General features: G+C 43.0%; 1 protein-coding gene across 3 annotated transcripts in view; it reads left to right on the top strand.

Moving 5' to 3' along the window:
- LOC311039173 (collagen alpha-1(XV) chain-like) overlaps window positions 1-19210 on the top strand; it is a 110781-nt gene that overhangs the window by 42006 nt on the left and 49565 nt on the right. For all 3 annotated transcript variants that reach the window (XR_014600132.1, XM_084048838.1, XM_084048839.1), the window contains exons 3-5: window positions 17184-17431; window positions 18652-18822; window positions 19154-19210. The exon at window positions 19154-19210 is cut by the window's right edge and continues 75 nt beyond it. Coding sequence is in view for 2 of the 3 variants with exons in the window: in XM_084048838.1 (XP_083904964.1) it covers window positions 17184-17431; window positions 18652-18822; window positions 19154-19210 (476 nt within the window). In the remaining variant the exon portion in view is untranslated. The remainder of the gene's footprint in view (window positions 1-17183; window positions 17432-18651; window positions 18823-19153) is intronic.

The following is a 19210-nucleotide window of genomic DNA, read 5'->3' as shown; positions in this document are numbered from 1 at the left end:
GCAGTTCCCCTGGTTACCCTGCCCGCAGCAGTGTCTGACAGGGTATTCTAGTCTATCCTGTATGCACAGTATATGCACCAGGATGGCCGAGTGGTTAAGGCGTTGGACTTAAGATCCAATGGACAATAGTCCTCGTGGGTTCAAACCCCACTCCTGGTAAATTTATCTTTACAAAGTAAATTGTGATGAAGTGCGAGGGAATTATTCATCATGACAGCTTCTTCAAGCCATCAACTGGTTAAATTCAATCACAGTTTGAGGTGGCCATAGCTGAATAGGTAGACTGGTCGTCTAGGGAACAAACCCTTCAAGGTTCGAGCCCCGTCAGTTTGTTGAGGTGTCCCTGAGCAAGTCACTCAACCTCTAACTGCTCCCCACTGTGCTCAAATATGACCACTTGAACAGTAATCAACAGGGTGAAGCTGAAAAAGAATCCCCCCCCCCCCGCAGGATCAAATTAGTGTAACTATTATTGTGTGTGTTTGTTTGTTATCAAGGTAACTTGGAATGATTGGTATCTAGGTTGCTCTGAAGAGATGATTACGTTTTGTGTCGAAAAGGTCAAAGGTCACAATCGAGGTCAAGGTCTGACTGTTGGTGAAATAACTGGTGTTGAAAGGTTCAAAGGTCAAGGTCACAGAACGAGAGGTTTGTACCACTGGGTGCATTTGTTTCATTAAAATCACTACTACCACACATTGTGACACGCATTCTTTGCTGCACTGGTTAGATAGATGTTCTTTTTTATCTATTATAACATACTATTTAGGAGAAGCTATATTCGATACAGTTGTATACAGTAGCTGTGTATAAAAGAAAATGACAACAACCTCTACTTATACTATGACTTTATCGTGACTCACTGCAGTGGTAGCAAGTGAGATTCATTCTTCCTAAAATGTGGTGCGGTGGTAGAACGTTTACCGGGCCGTAAATTTGACAAAAAATTGGTTCTCATGGGTGGAGAACAACAGTAGTTTCAAATAATTGACGAGTTCCAGATATGCGAGGTTTTCCGCATCTGTGCAATGCAGATATGAACAGATACTGTAGCTGTCAAGGACATGGTTTCTGAATTGACTTCCAAATACTTTCTCCTGATTGTGTTAACATTCGTTCTGTCATCAGATCGCCCATGCGGGACTCATGGTGAATTAAAACACACGCAAAGAACACTCTGGGAATACTCTTTGGCCCAGGCAACCATTAAAACCATTCCTTGTGTTTTGCAATGGCTACGAAGAGAACACATTTAGATTATATTCAAAACAGTTCCTGCTGAGCAATCTGTAAACACTCATGCACTACTCCCTGTCAGCTATATCTGCACAACAAAATCCTCAGTGTTAATTTAACTGTGCCAGAATGTAAAATGTGACTTGTTTGGGTCCATTTTTACATTCTAGTTCAATCTTAATAAAGGTTTGGCTGTGTATGGATTCCCCATGTATTGCGCATTATTCCTTGGGGGTCATGTTTGTGGTTTAAATTCTGAAGTTGGCCAGAATAAGTTGAGTTCATTATTTTTACAAGATGTACTGGCTAATTTGTTGCGTGGGCAGAGACCATTGTGTCATTTCCCTGAGCAGGACTTGGCAGGATTGTAATCGAATACGTTTCAGTCGTTTGACTAAAACAACATAGTAAGGAGTGGCCCGAGTTGGATTCTCTTAGAGGCCATGTTTAATGTTATGACGCTGTGTCTGGCAAATGTAATCAAAATCGATGGACAAGTTGATAAAAACCATAGACATAGAAGCATTAGAGAGACAAAAGCTCTCTAATGCTGTAATGCTGTAATTCTGTAATTTGGTCTATTGGAGAGCATGGCATTGGTGGCCATTGTTGGCATTTGGTTAAATCACATATTTATGGAACCACAGATTCAACTGCTGGCTGGCCTGGGATCAGATCATGTCAGAGTATTTCCTTCAGCATAATCGACGACAAAATTCTAACTACTCTCAAAAGACTGATTAGATTGTTAAATTGTGGATCAATCAGTAATTGATGAGGCAAGACAGAGTAGTTGCAGACACTATTTCAAGGTGGTTGTTATTGCATTTTAATGACATGACATCATGGGGAGAAGTACATTAGACACACACAGATCGGTGGTAAAGTAGTTCTGCCATGAACAGCAGGGATCAGACCATAGTTATACTCACAATAGGTAGCAGGCTTGTGTCATGGCATCTTGACTCTTGTAATATGCACATTGTCAGAACATACAGTATTATAAGGCCAGGTGACGAGCATAATAACAATATCATTCTACCATAATTCCTCCTCATTATACAGCCATCAGTCATGTTGCTTAATTCTTTCCCTAATTATTATATGTTTTATCTATTAAGCTGTAGAGTAGAGAGTGACCTGACCTGTTCCCAACCTGTGGCCCGTGACAATAGGCTGCTGTTGTCATTATGGGGATTACAATACCTGACTGAGACACATCAGGCCACCACAATTTTAAGCGTTTTCATGTGACGTTAGTGATGTTGCACCCAGCGTGACGATCACTGCTATCTATCTAATAATGTCTCACGCTACTTTCTTAGCATTTCCCGTCACGTTATCTCCTGTGGTTACCGCCCTGGTGCTGTAAAGTCCCTTTCAGCACCCACTTCCCTTCAGCTACAGTAATTAGCTCATATTGCCTTTTCAGGATTCTTTTCACCCTGTGGAATGGAATGAGCTGCCGTGCCACTGCAAAAACCCATCCAGCCAGCAGCATGCTGGAGGAACTCACACCTACCGGGTAGCTCAGGGTCAGAGCATGGGTTAGGTCATGATGTGTTTCCCAAACACATAGGTCAGGACCTCTTGTTGGGTCGCAAACACGTTTTTATGTGTTGCGTGTGTAAATATCCACTTTTTTTTTCTCACACTATTCATAGTACGTTTGGGTCCCTGGGACACACCAAATGTCTGTTTTGGGTTTAGCCCAGTAAGAGTTTGGGAACCCCTGGTTTAGTATGAAACCTTTGATTGATCGCTTTCTGTTTCTTACTGTGAGTCTATTTTTCTATTGATCATTTATTGAATCAGGCTGGCTCGTGCATGGCCTGTGTCTCTCTCTCTCTCTCTCTCTCTCTCTCTCTCTCTCTCTCTCTCTCTCTCTCTCTCTCTCTCTCTCTCTCTCTCTCACACACACACACACACACACACACACACACACACACACACACACACACACACACACACACACACACACACACACACACACACACACACACACACACTCATAAGCTCTCCAATCAGCACCAGCAGTGCACCATTATTGCTTTTCTGTACACAGCAAAATCTTGAAAGTTGTTTCAACTCTGAGAGAGTAAAAATGGACCACACCCTCAGAGTTAAACACTAACAGTTAGGATGATGCTGTGCAGCTGCCTGCACCCCGCGTAACGTTTCTGTGTTCTCATCCCCAAGCATGGAAGTCACATTACTGTAACACTGACTGCTCTTGTGTAACTTACGCCTGATTTGCGACACCCACAAATTATAAATCAAACCTTATAAATCATCTCGCTAGCATGCGATCATCTTCTTTGGCGGCAGCTGTAGCTTATTGGGTAGAGAGGCAGTCAGGTAATCAGAAGGTCACTACAAGAAAGATGGTGTATGTGTGTGCGTGCGTGTGTGCGTGCGTGCGTGCGCTTGTGTGGAAGGGTCAACGTGCAATCGTGCATACATCATGTTTGTTTGTGTATGTCATGGAGAAAGAGGTGGGAGAGAGAATGAAGCATTGGTGACATAAGAGGATAGCATATTTGTGAATATTTCCCATGGATGGCTGTATGTCCAGTCCATATGAGGTGCATGTGTGCTTGGCTTACACATGTAAAAACACCACCTGACAAACATCACAAACATGCCGGGATGACAAGATGTTGCCCAAAATACCATGACAGACACCAGCCACCTGTCTGTTTCTTTATCCCTCTCAATAGATAGCAATGAGACATTCATTAGATAAATTAGAAATAAAAAAGGAGAAAAAAAAGGAGGGCTGCTTAAAGTTTTGTGAAGACAGAGTTGTTAGAAGGTACTCTTTGGTCAATGTTTTTTTAAACATCCATAATCAAACAAACCAACAAAAATGAGTCCAAGGCACACACAACAGTTAGCTCACGTGAATATGAATAAACCTTTATTAAAGGTTAAAGCTAGTTCATAACAGAACAAAAAGAAATCATGCCAACTTGTTTTGGCCCACAAGTTGCCTTCATCAGGGCCTCCAACAGTAAACATATCATTTTTAAGTCATATACTGTAACTCCATAGGTGCCATTAATAATGAGTGATTGAGTTTGGAGAGTAACCTTTGATATTGTATTGTTGAGAAGATAAAAAGAAGTTTGTGAGACGAACTCATGCCGCAACAAGGTCTTCTATTTGCTCTTTGCATTCAGTGCACCCGATTTTGTACACATTGCCCCTTTTTCCCCAACGATGTGCCCAACTCAACACACAAGTCAAACAAACGTCTAGGTTGTGCAACACATGCCTAACGTGCAGTGCCACGCCAGCTGTCTGTCCAAAGAAACAGACATCAATGACAGACGGGGCAAACCCCACGCCAATCATCGGTTACAGTCACGTCGCGTCACATCAACAAGATTTCAACACTGATTTTAATAATACTCATCAGCGTCACTTTGACACTTTTATTGTGATGAAGTGGCTTAGGCTAGGCATCTACAGGTGGCCAGCTTACAATAAATTGTTGAATCCTCCCACTGAGACAGCAAGTGATTGGGCCCCTTGGAACCGGTGGTGGGCCCCTGCCGAATACACCTCCACCCCCCACTACCAAGTATGAACCAGACAGATATAATCAGGGACTGATAGAGAGATCTAGTGCAATGGCATTACACAGCTATCCCTTATTAAATTAAAATACCTGTGTGGAAATCTTCCTGGCAGTGGTCCAGCAGAGTGGAGGATGGATGTCTGAAACATCTCATTCACATTCCTACTAAACAGCTGTTTCAGCTCAGCAGCACCTGACACATACATGGCTATAAAACCCTCCTCTCCGTTTTACCCACTAATCTGTCATGTTCTGCTGTGTTACTGTAGTTCCTGTTTGTGTTATCTCTGTCTGCTCTGTCTGCTCTGTCTGCTCTGTCTGCTCTGTGTGTGTGTGTGTGTGTGTGTGTGTGTGTGTGTGTGTGTGTGTGTGTGTGTGTGTGTGTGTGTGTGTGTGTGTGTGCGCGCGCGTGCGTGCGTGCGTGCGTGCGTGCGTGCGTGCGTGCGTGCGTGCGTGCGTGCGTGCGTGCGTCAATAGTCTTTTGTTATGTGTTTGTTTTAGGAAAAAATTGTCACATCTAAGTTAGATCCCCATTAGCTTACTATACAGTTACAGCAGCTACTCTTCCTGGCGTCTCAAAGGAGAAAGCTGATTGAATATTGTCAAGCTGTTGGCTTTCTGATGGCTGGAATAGAATTTCAACGAGCACAGTCTGACGAAGGCTCTCTGCACCTATTTCAAAGTGAGCAGCTTACAATGTATCAGGAATACATGTCACTCAAGTCACTCAAAGTACTTTGTTGTGCTGTTCCAATTGCTTTCTCTTGTTGTGCTGTTCTAATTGCTTTCTCAGTGTGTGGCACAGCTGGTTTAGATGAATCAAGGAGCCTTACAACACCATGTTTTTGCCATGTACGTCAGATCAATGAAAAAATGCAGTTGTTCTGGTTCACATCGCTGGCTCTCAAGCATCTCATCAAGTTGAACATATGAAAGCTCTGGTTCCAAAATTAAATATCCAATGAAATAAAATAAACTTTACCGTACGCAAAATGATTGTCACCACAATTTTGTACGATTATTTTTCAAATAATCGTACAAAAAAAAAAGTGGTTAAAATTATCACTTTTACAGATTGGACTTCTTATGCTTTAGAAATGTTTTAGAAAACATCCCTATTCTGGGGCGAACATTCAAAAATAGCCGCTATTTTTTTAAGAGTATAGAGCCCCGGGTATCAATGTCATCAAAGTATACAGTATACGTATATGTATATGTAGGTGGTTAAATTGTTTGGTTAAAAGTTAAAAGTATCTTTTTAGATAAAGTCTAGTGTACTGCATATGCTTAATCTCTCTCGACAGACATTCAGACAAAAAGGGGTGACGTTTGTTGCTGAGATCACTTTGAATAAGACCCATTTCCACAAATGTATTCACACACACATGATGCAAGCACACAAAAGTTCTATATACCCACACACAAAACACAGAGAGTATTTGGTACATGATGACCTGACTGTTATGAGGCTTTGATCAACGAGAGTTGGTGATAAAGACTGGGCTGTAGTGGCAACAGAGACTTTGTGCTTCATGGGAGGGCTATGGAATCAACTTGTACAGATAAGACACACAAAACATGCACACAAATGCATGCTCTCACACAAAAAAAATACATTTACACTCCCAAACATGCTCAATTGTGTATGCATGCATGCATGCATGCATGTGCATGCGTACACCGTACAAAATTAATAACACAGAGAAGTGTATATGGCTTCAGTGGTTAATTATAGAGAAATGAAAACATAGCAGAATAAGAACACAATAAGATTTGAGGGTATAGGATGATCAATGGCTCTTTAACTCCAGAGGACAAACATAGCTTTAGAGAGCAGACAAAGGGCTGAGATGCTTACACATTGAAAAGAAGGTGTTTCTAGAGAAACGTGTGTTTGGATGAACTGTATGTGGTGGGACTACAAGCTCACAGGCTTCAGTGTGGAATAATAAGCTTTTAGACTTTGAGTGAACGCTTGGATAAACTTTATGATCCATTTGCGCTGAACTGAGTGTTTGTATATGTGTGTATAAGTGTGTGTGCATGCGTGCGCGTACGTGAGGGTGAGCATGTGCATGTGCATACGAACACACATTGCACAAGATTACACTAAAAGTGGATGTAGTTGCATACACATGTGTGTGTTGATGTGCCTACAGTATGTGCATGAGACTGATGGTAAAGAGCTTTACTATGCCCCAAGGAGAATTGTAGCTGTTCTGGCCACACGTGACACGTGTTTATGTGTGTGCATGCTTACACCGTGTTTATGCTTGTGTGTCTGTGTGCAACATTGGGTGAATTCATGCGTACGTGGCATGTTACTGGTATACATGACTGAAGTTTGACTGACTGACTGACTGACTGACTGATTTAATGAATGAATGCTTATGGCAGCATTTAAACTTATCTGAAAGCCTTATCTTGTTTTCATGCTTTCTTCCTGGCCTAATTTCTATCCCTCCATCTCTTTTTCCATCTAAAAACTTGTATAAGTACAGGACATGAGATTGTGATATTGCTGTAGAGCTACTACACGTTTGTCTGTCTGAATGCATGCGTGTGTGTGTGTGTGTGTGTGTGTGTGTGTGTGTGTGTGTGTGGGTGTGGGTGGGTGGGTGGGTGGGTGCGTGTGTGCGTGTGCGAGTGCGTGTTTGTTTGTGTATACATGTGTTAGTGTACACTGTGTGTTTGATAATCTGTGTTCTGGCTTAACATTTCGCAGATGATATTTTAGCCAGTCAGTGACGCACAAACAATATTAGAACCACTACTTCAGCTGAGTTGCATGAGCTCTGGTATTCCATTCAACTCAGTATATTTATCAGGTGAACTGCATAAACGTAAGTGAAGCACATCTCCGTCTCTGTACTTAATAAAACTGTTAAACCGACAGATGGGAACAATAAACAATGTTGTTCTGCGTTACCTTACAAAAACAAACTATTCTGTGTGTGTGAAGCAGTAAATGGTTCTTTAGTTTTTATATATTGACCCTAATCATGGCATCAAGTGTATCATTGTACTTACATCATGGTTGTCAGCGATATCACATTTTTTGAGAGAGAACTTCCAATATCCTGGAGTTCAACTGTGTTTCAAATGTCTTTATAAAGGACCTGCATGGTTCACAATCACACTGTTGCTGTACTGTACATATGGAACCTTTCTAGGGGCCATAGAGTCCCTTTTCAATATCCTGTAACTGAGTTTAATATTGTGCGATCACGCCGATCAGTCATTTTTTGACAGTGTATATCACTTCTTCTCTTTTTATGGTGCAATGTCACTGGTGAATGAATGCCAGATCCTTGAAGGTGATTTATGAAGGAACAAGAGATATATCTGCATTCCAAATAGTGACATAAAAATGTCACAGTCACAGACGCAGACACATTACCCCCCCACCCCCCCCCCCCCCCCCCCCCCCCCCCCCCCCCCCCCACACACACACACACCACACACACACACACACACACACACACACACACACACACACACACACACACACACACACACACACACACACACACACACACACACACACACACATACGGTATATACCCACACACACTCTTTCTCTTTCACATAGACACACATTGACACACTGAACCATTTAGCAGAATGGTCTTCTAGAGAGATTGAGTTTGGACAGAGTACAACCATGCAAACACCCAACATTCTCTACCATACTGCCTATAACACACACAAAACACAAGCACGCACTTACACACTATTGCTTAGACCTAATCTTCCAATCTCTCTCTCTATCTCTCTCTCTCTCTCTCACGCACGCACACACACACACACACGCACACACACACACACACACACCAAAACTACAGCCCCACAGGGTGCGAGTGCTGCCCATGTTGTGCCTTGTCAGATGACATTAGCCTGTTCATGTATCTGTTGTGTTATAGCACTGAGGTTTGGTCTCGGCGGTCCCGGCTAACAAGCCTGAGTGGATTTTACAATCCACATATTTATAAACACCAGGCCGATGGCCGCTGGGAACGATGCCGTTCAAATCAAATCACGTGTTTACGTTATATTCCCCAGTGACTTAAAACATTTGATGACTCAGAAACATCATGACCTGCACTTCCTTTGAAATCACCTTGAATGTATTTGTGTAAAACACTAGTCTTCAGAATACCAGACTTTTATTTCATTGGTATCGTGTTCCATTTGCAGCTGCCGTTTAGAACTCGCCAAATATTGATTACATTGTGATCATGTCACATCCTGGGCAGGGTCGAACGAGTGTTAAAGTCATTGTATTTCTTTCTTTTATGGAATGGTTTCATGTTTTCAATTGTGCACTGCTAACTGAATCATTCATAATGTTGTCTGTATGGTTGTCCAATGAGACACAGTAGTCCCATAGCAGAACACAGCGATTACCAAAAAGACACAAACTGGACTAGACAGTGGGAAATTATTTCTACTGTATTAGATCCTATTGCATCCTATTCCCAATGCGGGGACCCACAGAGAGCATGGTGGTTTCCATGGCGACCGGCTCCAGCTGCACAATCATTGGCTCGTCAGAGGAACATCTGCACGCGATGTCACCACTGAGACAGTGATGTCACCACTGAGACTGTGATGTCACCACTGAGCGTGGCAGTAGGGCAGGGGTTCCCAAACTCTTCTGGATCAGGCCCCAGTGCCCCACTCAAAGCCGTTAGCAGCTGACCACTGAACAAGGCGTGAAGGCGTGATCAGAGCAAGTCTATTTTAATGATCAGTTTTGTGTTCCGGTGTGGATCAATTAGAATCAGAATCAGTCTTATTCTTATTGATTTATTGTCACATCACAGGTTAACATGTGTAAAGAAGTGGGCAAAATTATGTATGTAGTTTTGGGGGAAAATTAACTAATGTAGTAATAAGTAGTAATATAGCTGCAAGCAGCAATTAGCGGTTTCGAGAATAATGGCAGACTGGCAGACTGTGACAAGAGTGGCAGACTGGCAGACTGGCAGACTTTGACAGAGTGGCAGACTGGCAGACTGGCAGACTTTGACAGAGTGGCAGACTGGCAGAGTGGCAGACTGTGACAGAGTGGCAGACTGGCAGACTGTGACAGACTGTGGCAGACTGGCAGACTGGCAGACAGACAGACTGTGGCAGACTGGCAGACTGGCAGACAGACAGACAGACAGTGACAGAGTGGCAGACTGGCAGACTGTGACAGACTGGCAGACTGGCAGACTGTGACAGAGTGGCAGACAGACAAACAGACAGACTGTGACAGAGTGGCAGAGTGGCAGACTGGCAGACAGACAGACAGACAGACAGACAGTGACAGAGTGGCAGACTGGCAGACTGGCAGACAGACAGACTGTGGCAGACTGGCAGACTGGCAGACAGACAGACAGACAGTGACAGAGTGGCAGACTGGCAGACAGACAGACAGACTGTGACAGAGTGGCAGACTGGCAGACAGACAGACAGACAGTGACAGAGTGGCAGACTGGCAGACAGACAGACATACAGTGACAGAGTGGCAGACAGGCAGACAGACAGACTGTGACAGAGTGACAGAGTGACAGAGTGGCAGACTGGCAGACTGGCAGACAGACAGACAGACAGACAGACAGACAGACAGACAGACAGACAGACAGTGACAGAGTGGCAGACTGGCAGACAGACAGACAGTGACAGAGTGGCAGACAGGCAGACAGACAGACAGACAGACAGACTGTGACAGAGAGAGAGAGAGAGAGAGAGAGAGAGAGAGAGAGAGAGAGAGAGAGAGAGAGAGAGAGAGAGAGAGAGAGAGAGAGAGAGAGAGAGAGAGAGAGAGCAAAGTGCACATGTCTGAATTAACAGGGTCATGTTTTGCATAATGCAATTTAAATGTAAACTGTGACAAGTGGGGTTTGAGCCGTGGACCTTTGGCACATGAGACTAACACTGTATTGATCAAGCTATTCAATCCACAGCCTTGGTCAGTGAGAAGGGAGAATCCAACAAAACAAAACAAAAGAGGGAATGAAGTACATCATACATTGAAAACAACTACTCTCAATAAGCGTTTCATTTAACAATTGCATGTTTATTCATTGATACAGTCATGTTGTGTGTAATGCAATTGAGTTGAGGTCTGCATGAGGTGAGATTTGAACCGGCGACGCTCTGGTATCAAGGCAGATGATTAAGCCATTGGGCCAACAGACCCGAACTGATGAAAAGGGAGTTCACACACATGACACACTTTCACGCAAATTGCTCAGAAATACTGGATTTAAATGTTTTTCAAACTGCTCAAAATTGCAGACAATCTAAGGGCGGAGTTTACTGGTTAACAATTGCACATGCATTCATTGATACAGTCATGTTGTGTGCAATGCAATTATAATGAATTCTACATGACGTGGGACTCGAACCAGGAACCCTGTGGTTTCAAGGCAGATGATTAAGCACTTTCACGCAAATTGCTCAGAAATCCTTGGTTTAAATGTTTTTCAAACTGCTCAATATATTTCGGAATGGAAACTAGTGGAAAATAGTCGATCTACAAGCTCACAACGCGTTGCTATCTAAAAAGGTGTGAGATTGTAGATCGGCTATTTTCACAAGAAAGTATGTCATACATAAAAAAAAACTACTCTCAAAAGCATTTCGTGTTATTGTCTAAACATTGCACTTGTCTGAATTAACAGGGTCATGTTTTGTACAATGCAATTTAAATGTGAACTGTAATAAGTGGGATTCGAACCAGGGACCTTCGGCACATGAAACTCACACTCTACTGGTGGAGCTATCCAATACACAGCCTTAGACAGTGAAAAGGGAGAATCCAACAAAACAAAACAAAAGCGCGAATGAAGTACGTCATACATTGAAAATAACTACTTTCAAGTATGCATTTCTCGTTATCTTTAACAATTGCACATGTATTCATTGATATAGTCATGTTGTGTGCAATGCAATTATAATTAAGTCTACCTGAGGTGGGATTCGAACCGGCTACCCTATGGTTTCAAGGCAGATGATTAAGCGATCAAGCTATTGAACCAACACACCTGAACCTGTGAAAAAGGGCCTCAAACATGTATTTGACACAGTTTCATGCAAATTGCTCAGAAATCCTGGATTTAAATGTTTTTCAAACTGCTCAAAATTGCAGACAATCTAAGGGCAGAGCTTACTGGTCAAAGTGATACATGTGTTCCTCATGAGTCAAGGCACATGTGTAAGCAGGTTTAACGGCTGTCGGCCAAACGAGGCATGACTTTTGCCTGTTTAAAGTTTGTATTTTCAAAAAATTGCTATAGCGCCCCCCTTTGACCAATTGGAGTAAGATTGGTTTCAGTGATACTTGGAAGGACCCTCTACAATATTGCAAAGTGTCAAACAAATGTGAGTCTGCATGTATGTGTTAGGGGCAGATGAATAATTTAAAAAAAGCTGCAATTTTCATTGGCTTATAAAAGCTTAACGTTTTCACTTATGGAAAATCCGCTTGGTTACGTCTGTGGGCATTGGTCCAAAGTTCATGTGTATACAGTTTTGTACAGATTGCTCATAAATCCCAGGAGGAGTAGGCTTTTTACTGCTTTTTACTGCTTTTCATAGAATTCGAAATGGTGGGAGATCTAAAGGTCAGAGGTCAAAAGTCAAACAGTGAAAGTTGTTAGGCATGAGGAGACGCATGTGTGTATCAAAGTTTCATGGCTGTAGGTGAAACAGGGCATGAGCTGTACCTGTTCAAAGTTGGCATTTTCAATTGAGTGCTACAGCGCCACCCTTTGGCCAATGTTTGTGAGTTTCGGGTTTTCGCCGTTTGGCATAGCCCTCTACCATATTGCCGAATTTCATAAGAAGTGACCAGGCGGTTAGGCCAGAACTGGCAAAAACGGCGGAAGAATAATAATAAATATAGCTGCAAGCAGCGATAATACGGGGCCAGGAGAGAGAAAGAGAAATGATAATTCCTTTAACAGGTCAGTTCATGAAAGTCCTTGCGGTCTTGTTTCCAATGAGGGCCTGTGAGCAATAAGGGGTTAAGAGTCTTGCTCAGGGACAAATTTCATTTCATCGACACATTTGCTGACCTGGCCTGGAATCGTACCTGGGTCAACCAGAGCCTCTGGCTCCCTAACCACTCAGCTATGGCCGACCCTCAGAGAGAGAGAGAGAGAGAGAGAGAGAGGGAGAGGGAGAGGGAGAGGGAGAGGGAGAGAGAGAGAGAGAGAGAGAGAGAGAGAGATAGAGAGAGAGAGAGAGAGAGAGAGAGAGAAACGGGAGAGAGAGAGAGAGAGAGAGAGAGAGAGAGAGAGAGAGATAGAGAGAGAGAGAGAGAGAGAAACGGGAGAGAGAGAGAGAGAGAGAGAGAGAGAGAGAGAGAGAGAGAGAGAGAGAAACGGAATAGATTGAAGAGACAGAGAGACAAACATGGAAACGGAATAGATAGAAGATAGAAACGGAATAGATTGAAGAGACAGAGAGAGAGACATGGAAACGGAATAGATTGAAGATAGAAACGGAATAGATTGAAGAGAGAGAGAGAGCCATGGAAACGGAATAGATTGAGTCATGTTTTTTGCAATTCAACTTAAATGAGTCTGCTTCAAGTGAGGCTTGAACCGGCAACCTTGCGATCGTGAGGCACTCTTAGGTAGCTGCAACACTACCTATAGTGCTATAGCTTTGTCCATGCTGATATTGTCTGTTGAGGATCACAAACTCTTGCCTTCTGTCATGACCCAAGCCCCTGTTTCACTAAAACAAAGATCACTCGTTCACAAACCATTTACCAATGAAGAAATTGTACATCTCCTCAGAACCAAAACTAGTGAAAGTAGCCGATCTACAAGCTCACAAACCATTAAAAGTTGTCAGATTGTACATCGGCTATTTTCACAATGAAGTATGTTATACATTGAAAAAACATACTCTCATTGCTATCTGAAAAGTTGTGAGATTGTAGATCAGCTGTATGTAAAAACACTCAATTAAGTATTTCATGTTATCTTTAACAATTGCAGATGTATTCATTGATAGTCATGTTGTGTGAAATGCAACTTAGATGAAGTCTGCACCAAGTGAGGCTTGAACTGGTGACCTTCAGGTTGTGGGGCACACATTTAAGCGAGAGGCCACCAACAGACAAGAACCTGTGAAAGGAGATCACACTGATGATACAGTTTCACGCAAATAGGTGAAAAATCCTGGGTTTAAGTGTTTTTCAAACTGCTCAAGATTGCGGACAATCTAAGGGCGGTGCTTACTGGTCAACGTGATAGATGTGTTCCTCATTAGTCAAGGCACATGTGTAAGCAGGTCTAATGGCTGTCGGCCAAACGAGGCATGACTTTTGCCTGTTTAAAGTTTCAATTTTCAAAAAATTGCTATAGCGCCCCCGTTTGACCAATTGGAGTAAGATTGGTTTCAGTGATATTTGGAATGGCCCTTTACATTTCTGCAAAGTTTCAAAGAATGGTAAGTCTGCATGTATGTGTTAGGGGCAGATGAATAATTGTCATAAAACTGCAATATTCATTGGCTCATTAAAGCTTCATTTTTTCACTTATGGAAAATATTTTGCAAACGATTTTTGGCATAGGTCCAAAGTTCATGTGTAAAAAGTTTCGTGCAGATTACTCAAAAATCCCAGGAGGAGATAGGTTTTAACTGTTTTTCATATAATTCAAAATGGTGGGAGATCTAAAGGTCAGAGGTCAAAAGTCAGAGTGTGAAAGTTGTTCAGCATGAGGAGACGCATGTGTGCATCGAAGTTTCATGGCTGTAGGTGAAACAGGGCATGAGTTGTACCTGTTCAAAGTTGGCATTTTTCAATTGAGTGCTATAGCGCCACCTTTTGACGAAAGATTGTGAGAATTATTTCTTGATCGTTTTTCATGACCATCTATCATATGGCCGAGTTTCATAAAAAGCGACTGCACGGTTCAGCCAGAACTGCCAAAAGTGGCAGAAGAAGAAACGGAATAATCTGAATAACAAAACGGGTCCATGCTGGAAGCCTGGCCCCGTAATAATAATAATAGTGAAAGTGTAGAGATGCAATAGGGTTCGAAGCCTTACAGGCTCTCGAAACCTAATTAGTTGGGCTCCTATCTATCGGTATCACAATTAAAACAAAACAAAATTTGTTTTTCTTCTATAGTAATGTTATATTATCATAAACATTGTAGTGTTTGTCCAATTATTTGGGGCCCGCTTGCAATATACACTCCTGTGTTCCCGGCCCACAGGGTGGGAATTGCTGCAGTAGAGTAGAGGGGGGGGGGGGGGGGGTAACCCTTTGTTTGCGCTATTTCGGCTGCCCCCCGGACAGTATTTCGGCGTTGTTACTTGCAATAGTCTGGTCTTTCTTTCTTTTTTGGCCAGGCGTTTGGTGTCCCACAGAGCTTGGTGCCCAGGGCTTCAGCTCCCTATAAAGCCTGTGCATTAAGCCGGGCCGGGGGTTCAGAGACTTGTTGGCCGGAAATCCTCACGCTGAAGAGAGAGAAAAGATGTGTCTGGGTGTTAGCGGCTCCCTAGGCATTCACACTTGGAAACAGAAGTGGGTCAGATAGTATTTTGGATCTCGTTCTCTTTCTCAGCCATTTGTTTTAGCCTGCAGGGAGTGCCAGGTGGGTGGGGTTTACTGTACCGCATCAGGAGAACACTATATAAGCCAGAAAGCTGACACAGATCACAGGAAAGTATTTGGAAGTCGGTTTGATGTACGTTTCACAAGCAAGGCGTTTTGCTGAGTCTCTCGCCGAGTCTCTTTGAGTGGTATCGATGCAGAAGACAAAAAAAAACAACCTGTTATATAAAACAAACTCCCAGGAATGATTTGCATACAAATGCAAACCAGATCTGTGTGGAATGAAGGATTTCTTTAAGCTTATTTCTACTTCGCTTTGGCTCTACGGAGAATGGAAAATGTAACATTGGAGATGAGCTCTGTCTAATGAGAGCAGTTATCAGCCACTGTAGAAGTTCCACTGCTCACTGCTGGGCTGCTGAACAACTGTTAAGCTTCATTTAAACTCCATGTCATGAGGCGGGCGCCTGCCAAAAATAACACATCTATTAAGATGGCAAGTTTATAAACAAGCATGTTTTTTTGTGAAAGTGACACCGTCATACTAGGGACTGGGTGATCTGGAAAAAAGCTCACAACACGTCGCAAGATAAAACTGCAAACAACAAAATAATTATAGAAATATAAACAAACAAAACAAAAAAGGTTTCTTTCTCAGTAATTCCCAATGTCCACAACGGGACGCGCGCGGGGGAGAAACCGCGCGACAGGACCTGCATTAACCCCAACTTTGCAACTACTTTCGTCTGCGCCCTTCACCGGGTATGGTCTAGTATGGGTAATTGGCTGATGCTGGATCTATTCATGCTCTGGGCCAATTAAACATAACCTAATTGGCCCTGTGTGCAGCAGTGTTAGGTTAATTACTCACACAGTGGCTGCCTTTCTGCCCCTGGAGAGGTGGGCCACCAGTGTGGGCTAGATCACACACACACACACACACACACACACGCGCGCACACGCACACGCACACGCGCACACGCACACGCACACGCACAGCTCACAACAGTACAACAGCTATTAAATCAGTCATTTTCGGTGCATGACACCTAGTATCACCTAATCTTTTCCTTAACAACCATTTTCCTGATGAGAGTAATGAGAAAGGTCCTCACAATGTCTAATCAAATTGTACTATACTTGTGTGGATATTTGGCCCTCACAAATATAGAAATAGAAACACACACACACACACACACACACACACACACACACACACACATACGCACACGCACACGCACACGCACACGCACACGCACACACACACGCACACGCACACGCACACTCCAGCTGGTCCTGATTAGAGTGCGTGGTCAGGACAATGGTGAGCAGTGTGAGACAGTACGGAGCAGCAGGAGTATTACCATCATCTGGAAGACATTAGACTAGAATAATACACACGCACACACACACACGCACGCACACACACACACACACACACACACACACACACACACACACACACACACACACACACACACACACACACACACACACACACACACACATACACACACACCTCAGTGCAGCTTCTGGAAAATAGACTCCCTGTATGGTGTGTGTGTGTGTGTGTGTGTGTGTGTGTGTGTGTGTGTGTGTGTGTGTGTGTGTGTGTGTGTGTGTGTGTGTGTGTGTGCGTGTGTGTAAAAAATGTCGATTAATAATCTATCCCTATTTTGGACATGTAATGCGAGATTGCGGACTCATAAATACTCATAATACTTTATAACAATAAACTTAAACATTAAAATAATCTTATAATGACATATCTTCCTTTCTCTCTCTCTCTTCCAGAGCGTGGTTCGTCGGGGTCCCTGGACCTGACGGAGTTGATCGGCGTGCCGCTGCCCCCCTCGGTCTCCTTCGTCACAGGCTTCGAGGGTTACCCCGCCTACAGCTTTGGCCCCTTCGCCAACGTGGGCCGGCTCACTCGCTCCTTCATCCCCGACCCTTTCTACCAGGACTTCGCCCTCACCGTCACGGCCAAGCCCACCACTACGCGCGGGGGCGTGCTGTTCGCCATCACCGACGCTTTCCAGAAGGTGAGGATATACCAGGGTCTATAAATGACAGGGTTTCTACAGATCCGTAAAAAAGTCTGAAAAAAGTTGTATATTCATTCATGTAAAAAAGATAAGGCCTTAAAAGACTTAAATTCATGCTTCAAATGTCTTTAAAAAAAAGCCACAGACAGGTCAAATAAGATGTAGGATTTATTTTTCTTGCATTGTATTTATACTTTTTTTGTTATTGATCTTAACTATATTGTATATACTTCCAATCCATCCAATCCAAAATGATAGCGATGTTATTTTTGTGAATGTATAGCTTATACACTGAATCCAAAATGACAGCTATGTTATCTTTGTGAATTTATAACTCTAAATCTCTTCTACAAAACAGCCGATCTACAAGGTCAAGCTGAAGTGAATATTAAGTGTCTATTTTTAGTTAAATTAACAGTGTAACTATACATTCATACACACATAACCATAATTGTACCACAAGCCATTTTAACGCACTAAAACAATCATCCCTGTCAAACTTTGTGGCCTAAAGAACCCAAGGTACAATTTTAAAAATCCGCTGGAGTCGCAAAATCCTGACCGCACCAATATCTCTTGTACGTCTCTCTGTTCCAAAGTCATTGCTATCTTATTTTGACTCTGACCTTCAATGACCGTTGACCTGGTTCGACCCAAAAAGTTAATCATCCCTTATCCTTCAACCCGTGACCTTCATTGTGAACTTGACCTTTGACTTTTTTCTTTAAAGTCAAATGGTACTCATTTCTTCGGGGAAGCTTCCCTCCCTTCCTTCAAAGCCACATTCAAAACCCACCTCTTCAAAATAGCTTTTCCCAGCTCAGGTCGAGTTAAGATGTCTCTAAACCCATTCTTAACCTTTTATCGATTTTAGTCTTGTACTTCTTTTTTTTTCTTGTTTTCTTTTTTTTTCTTTATAAAGTTGATTCCTCCCCTTCTTTTATGTAAAGCAACTTTGATTAATTAGAAAAGCGCTATATAATATAAATATAAATCTGAGCTATTATTATTATCATTATTATTATGAAAATATCACCATTTTCTTTGAAGTTATTGTGCTAACCGACAGACAGACAGACAGACAGACAGACACACAGACAGACAGACAGACACACAGACACACAGACAGACACACAGACAGGATCGATTGCAGCACCCTAGCATGCAATGCTGCGTGCAGGTTTCTGAATTCAAACCTCTTATCTTCATGTTGTCAGGTGGTGCAGCTGGGCATAGCGTTGTCTGCAGTGGAGGACGGCTCCCAGAGGGTGATCCTCTACTACACTGACCACAGCATGACTGGAGGAACCCATGAAGCAGCCTCCTTCAAGATGGGCGACCTGACCGGCAGATGGGCCAGGTTCACCCTCACTGTGCAGGGCTCCGAGGTGAGTTCATCAGGGGTGCAACACTTAATTGAACAAATCAATTGAATACATTTTAAAGTGGTTAAGGCACATACCACATATATGCTCTAATGCCAGTGTCATTTCATTTGCTGTGTGTCATTCCCCGTCTCTCTCTCCTGTTTCCTGTCACTCTTCCGCTGTACTAAAAAAAAAAAGCCCTGAAAAGTGAAAAGAAAAACTTTAATAAAACTTCCATTTGTGTGTGTGTGTGTGTGTGTGTGTGTGTGTGTGTGTGTGTGTGTGTGTGTGTGTGTGTGTGTGTGTGTGTGTGTGTGTGTGTGTGCGTGCGTGCGTGCGTGCATGCATGCAGGTGCGTCTGTTCATGGACTGTGAGGAGTACCATCGCGTGGCCTTCGACAGGAGCCAT

The sequence above is a fragment of the Gymnoscopelus microlampas genome, assembly GCF_963454915.1.
Source record: "Gymnoscopelus microlampas genome assembly, chromosome: 22".
NCBI classification, from domain to species: Eukaryota; Metazoa; Chordata; class Actinopteri; order Myctophiformes; family Myctophidae; genus Gymnoscopelus; species Gymnoscopelus microlampas.
The sequence above is the reverse complement of the archived record's forward strand: the minus strand, read 5'-3'. Positions and strand labels throughout refer to the sequence as shown.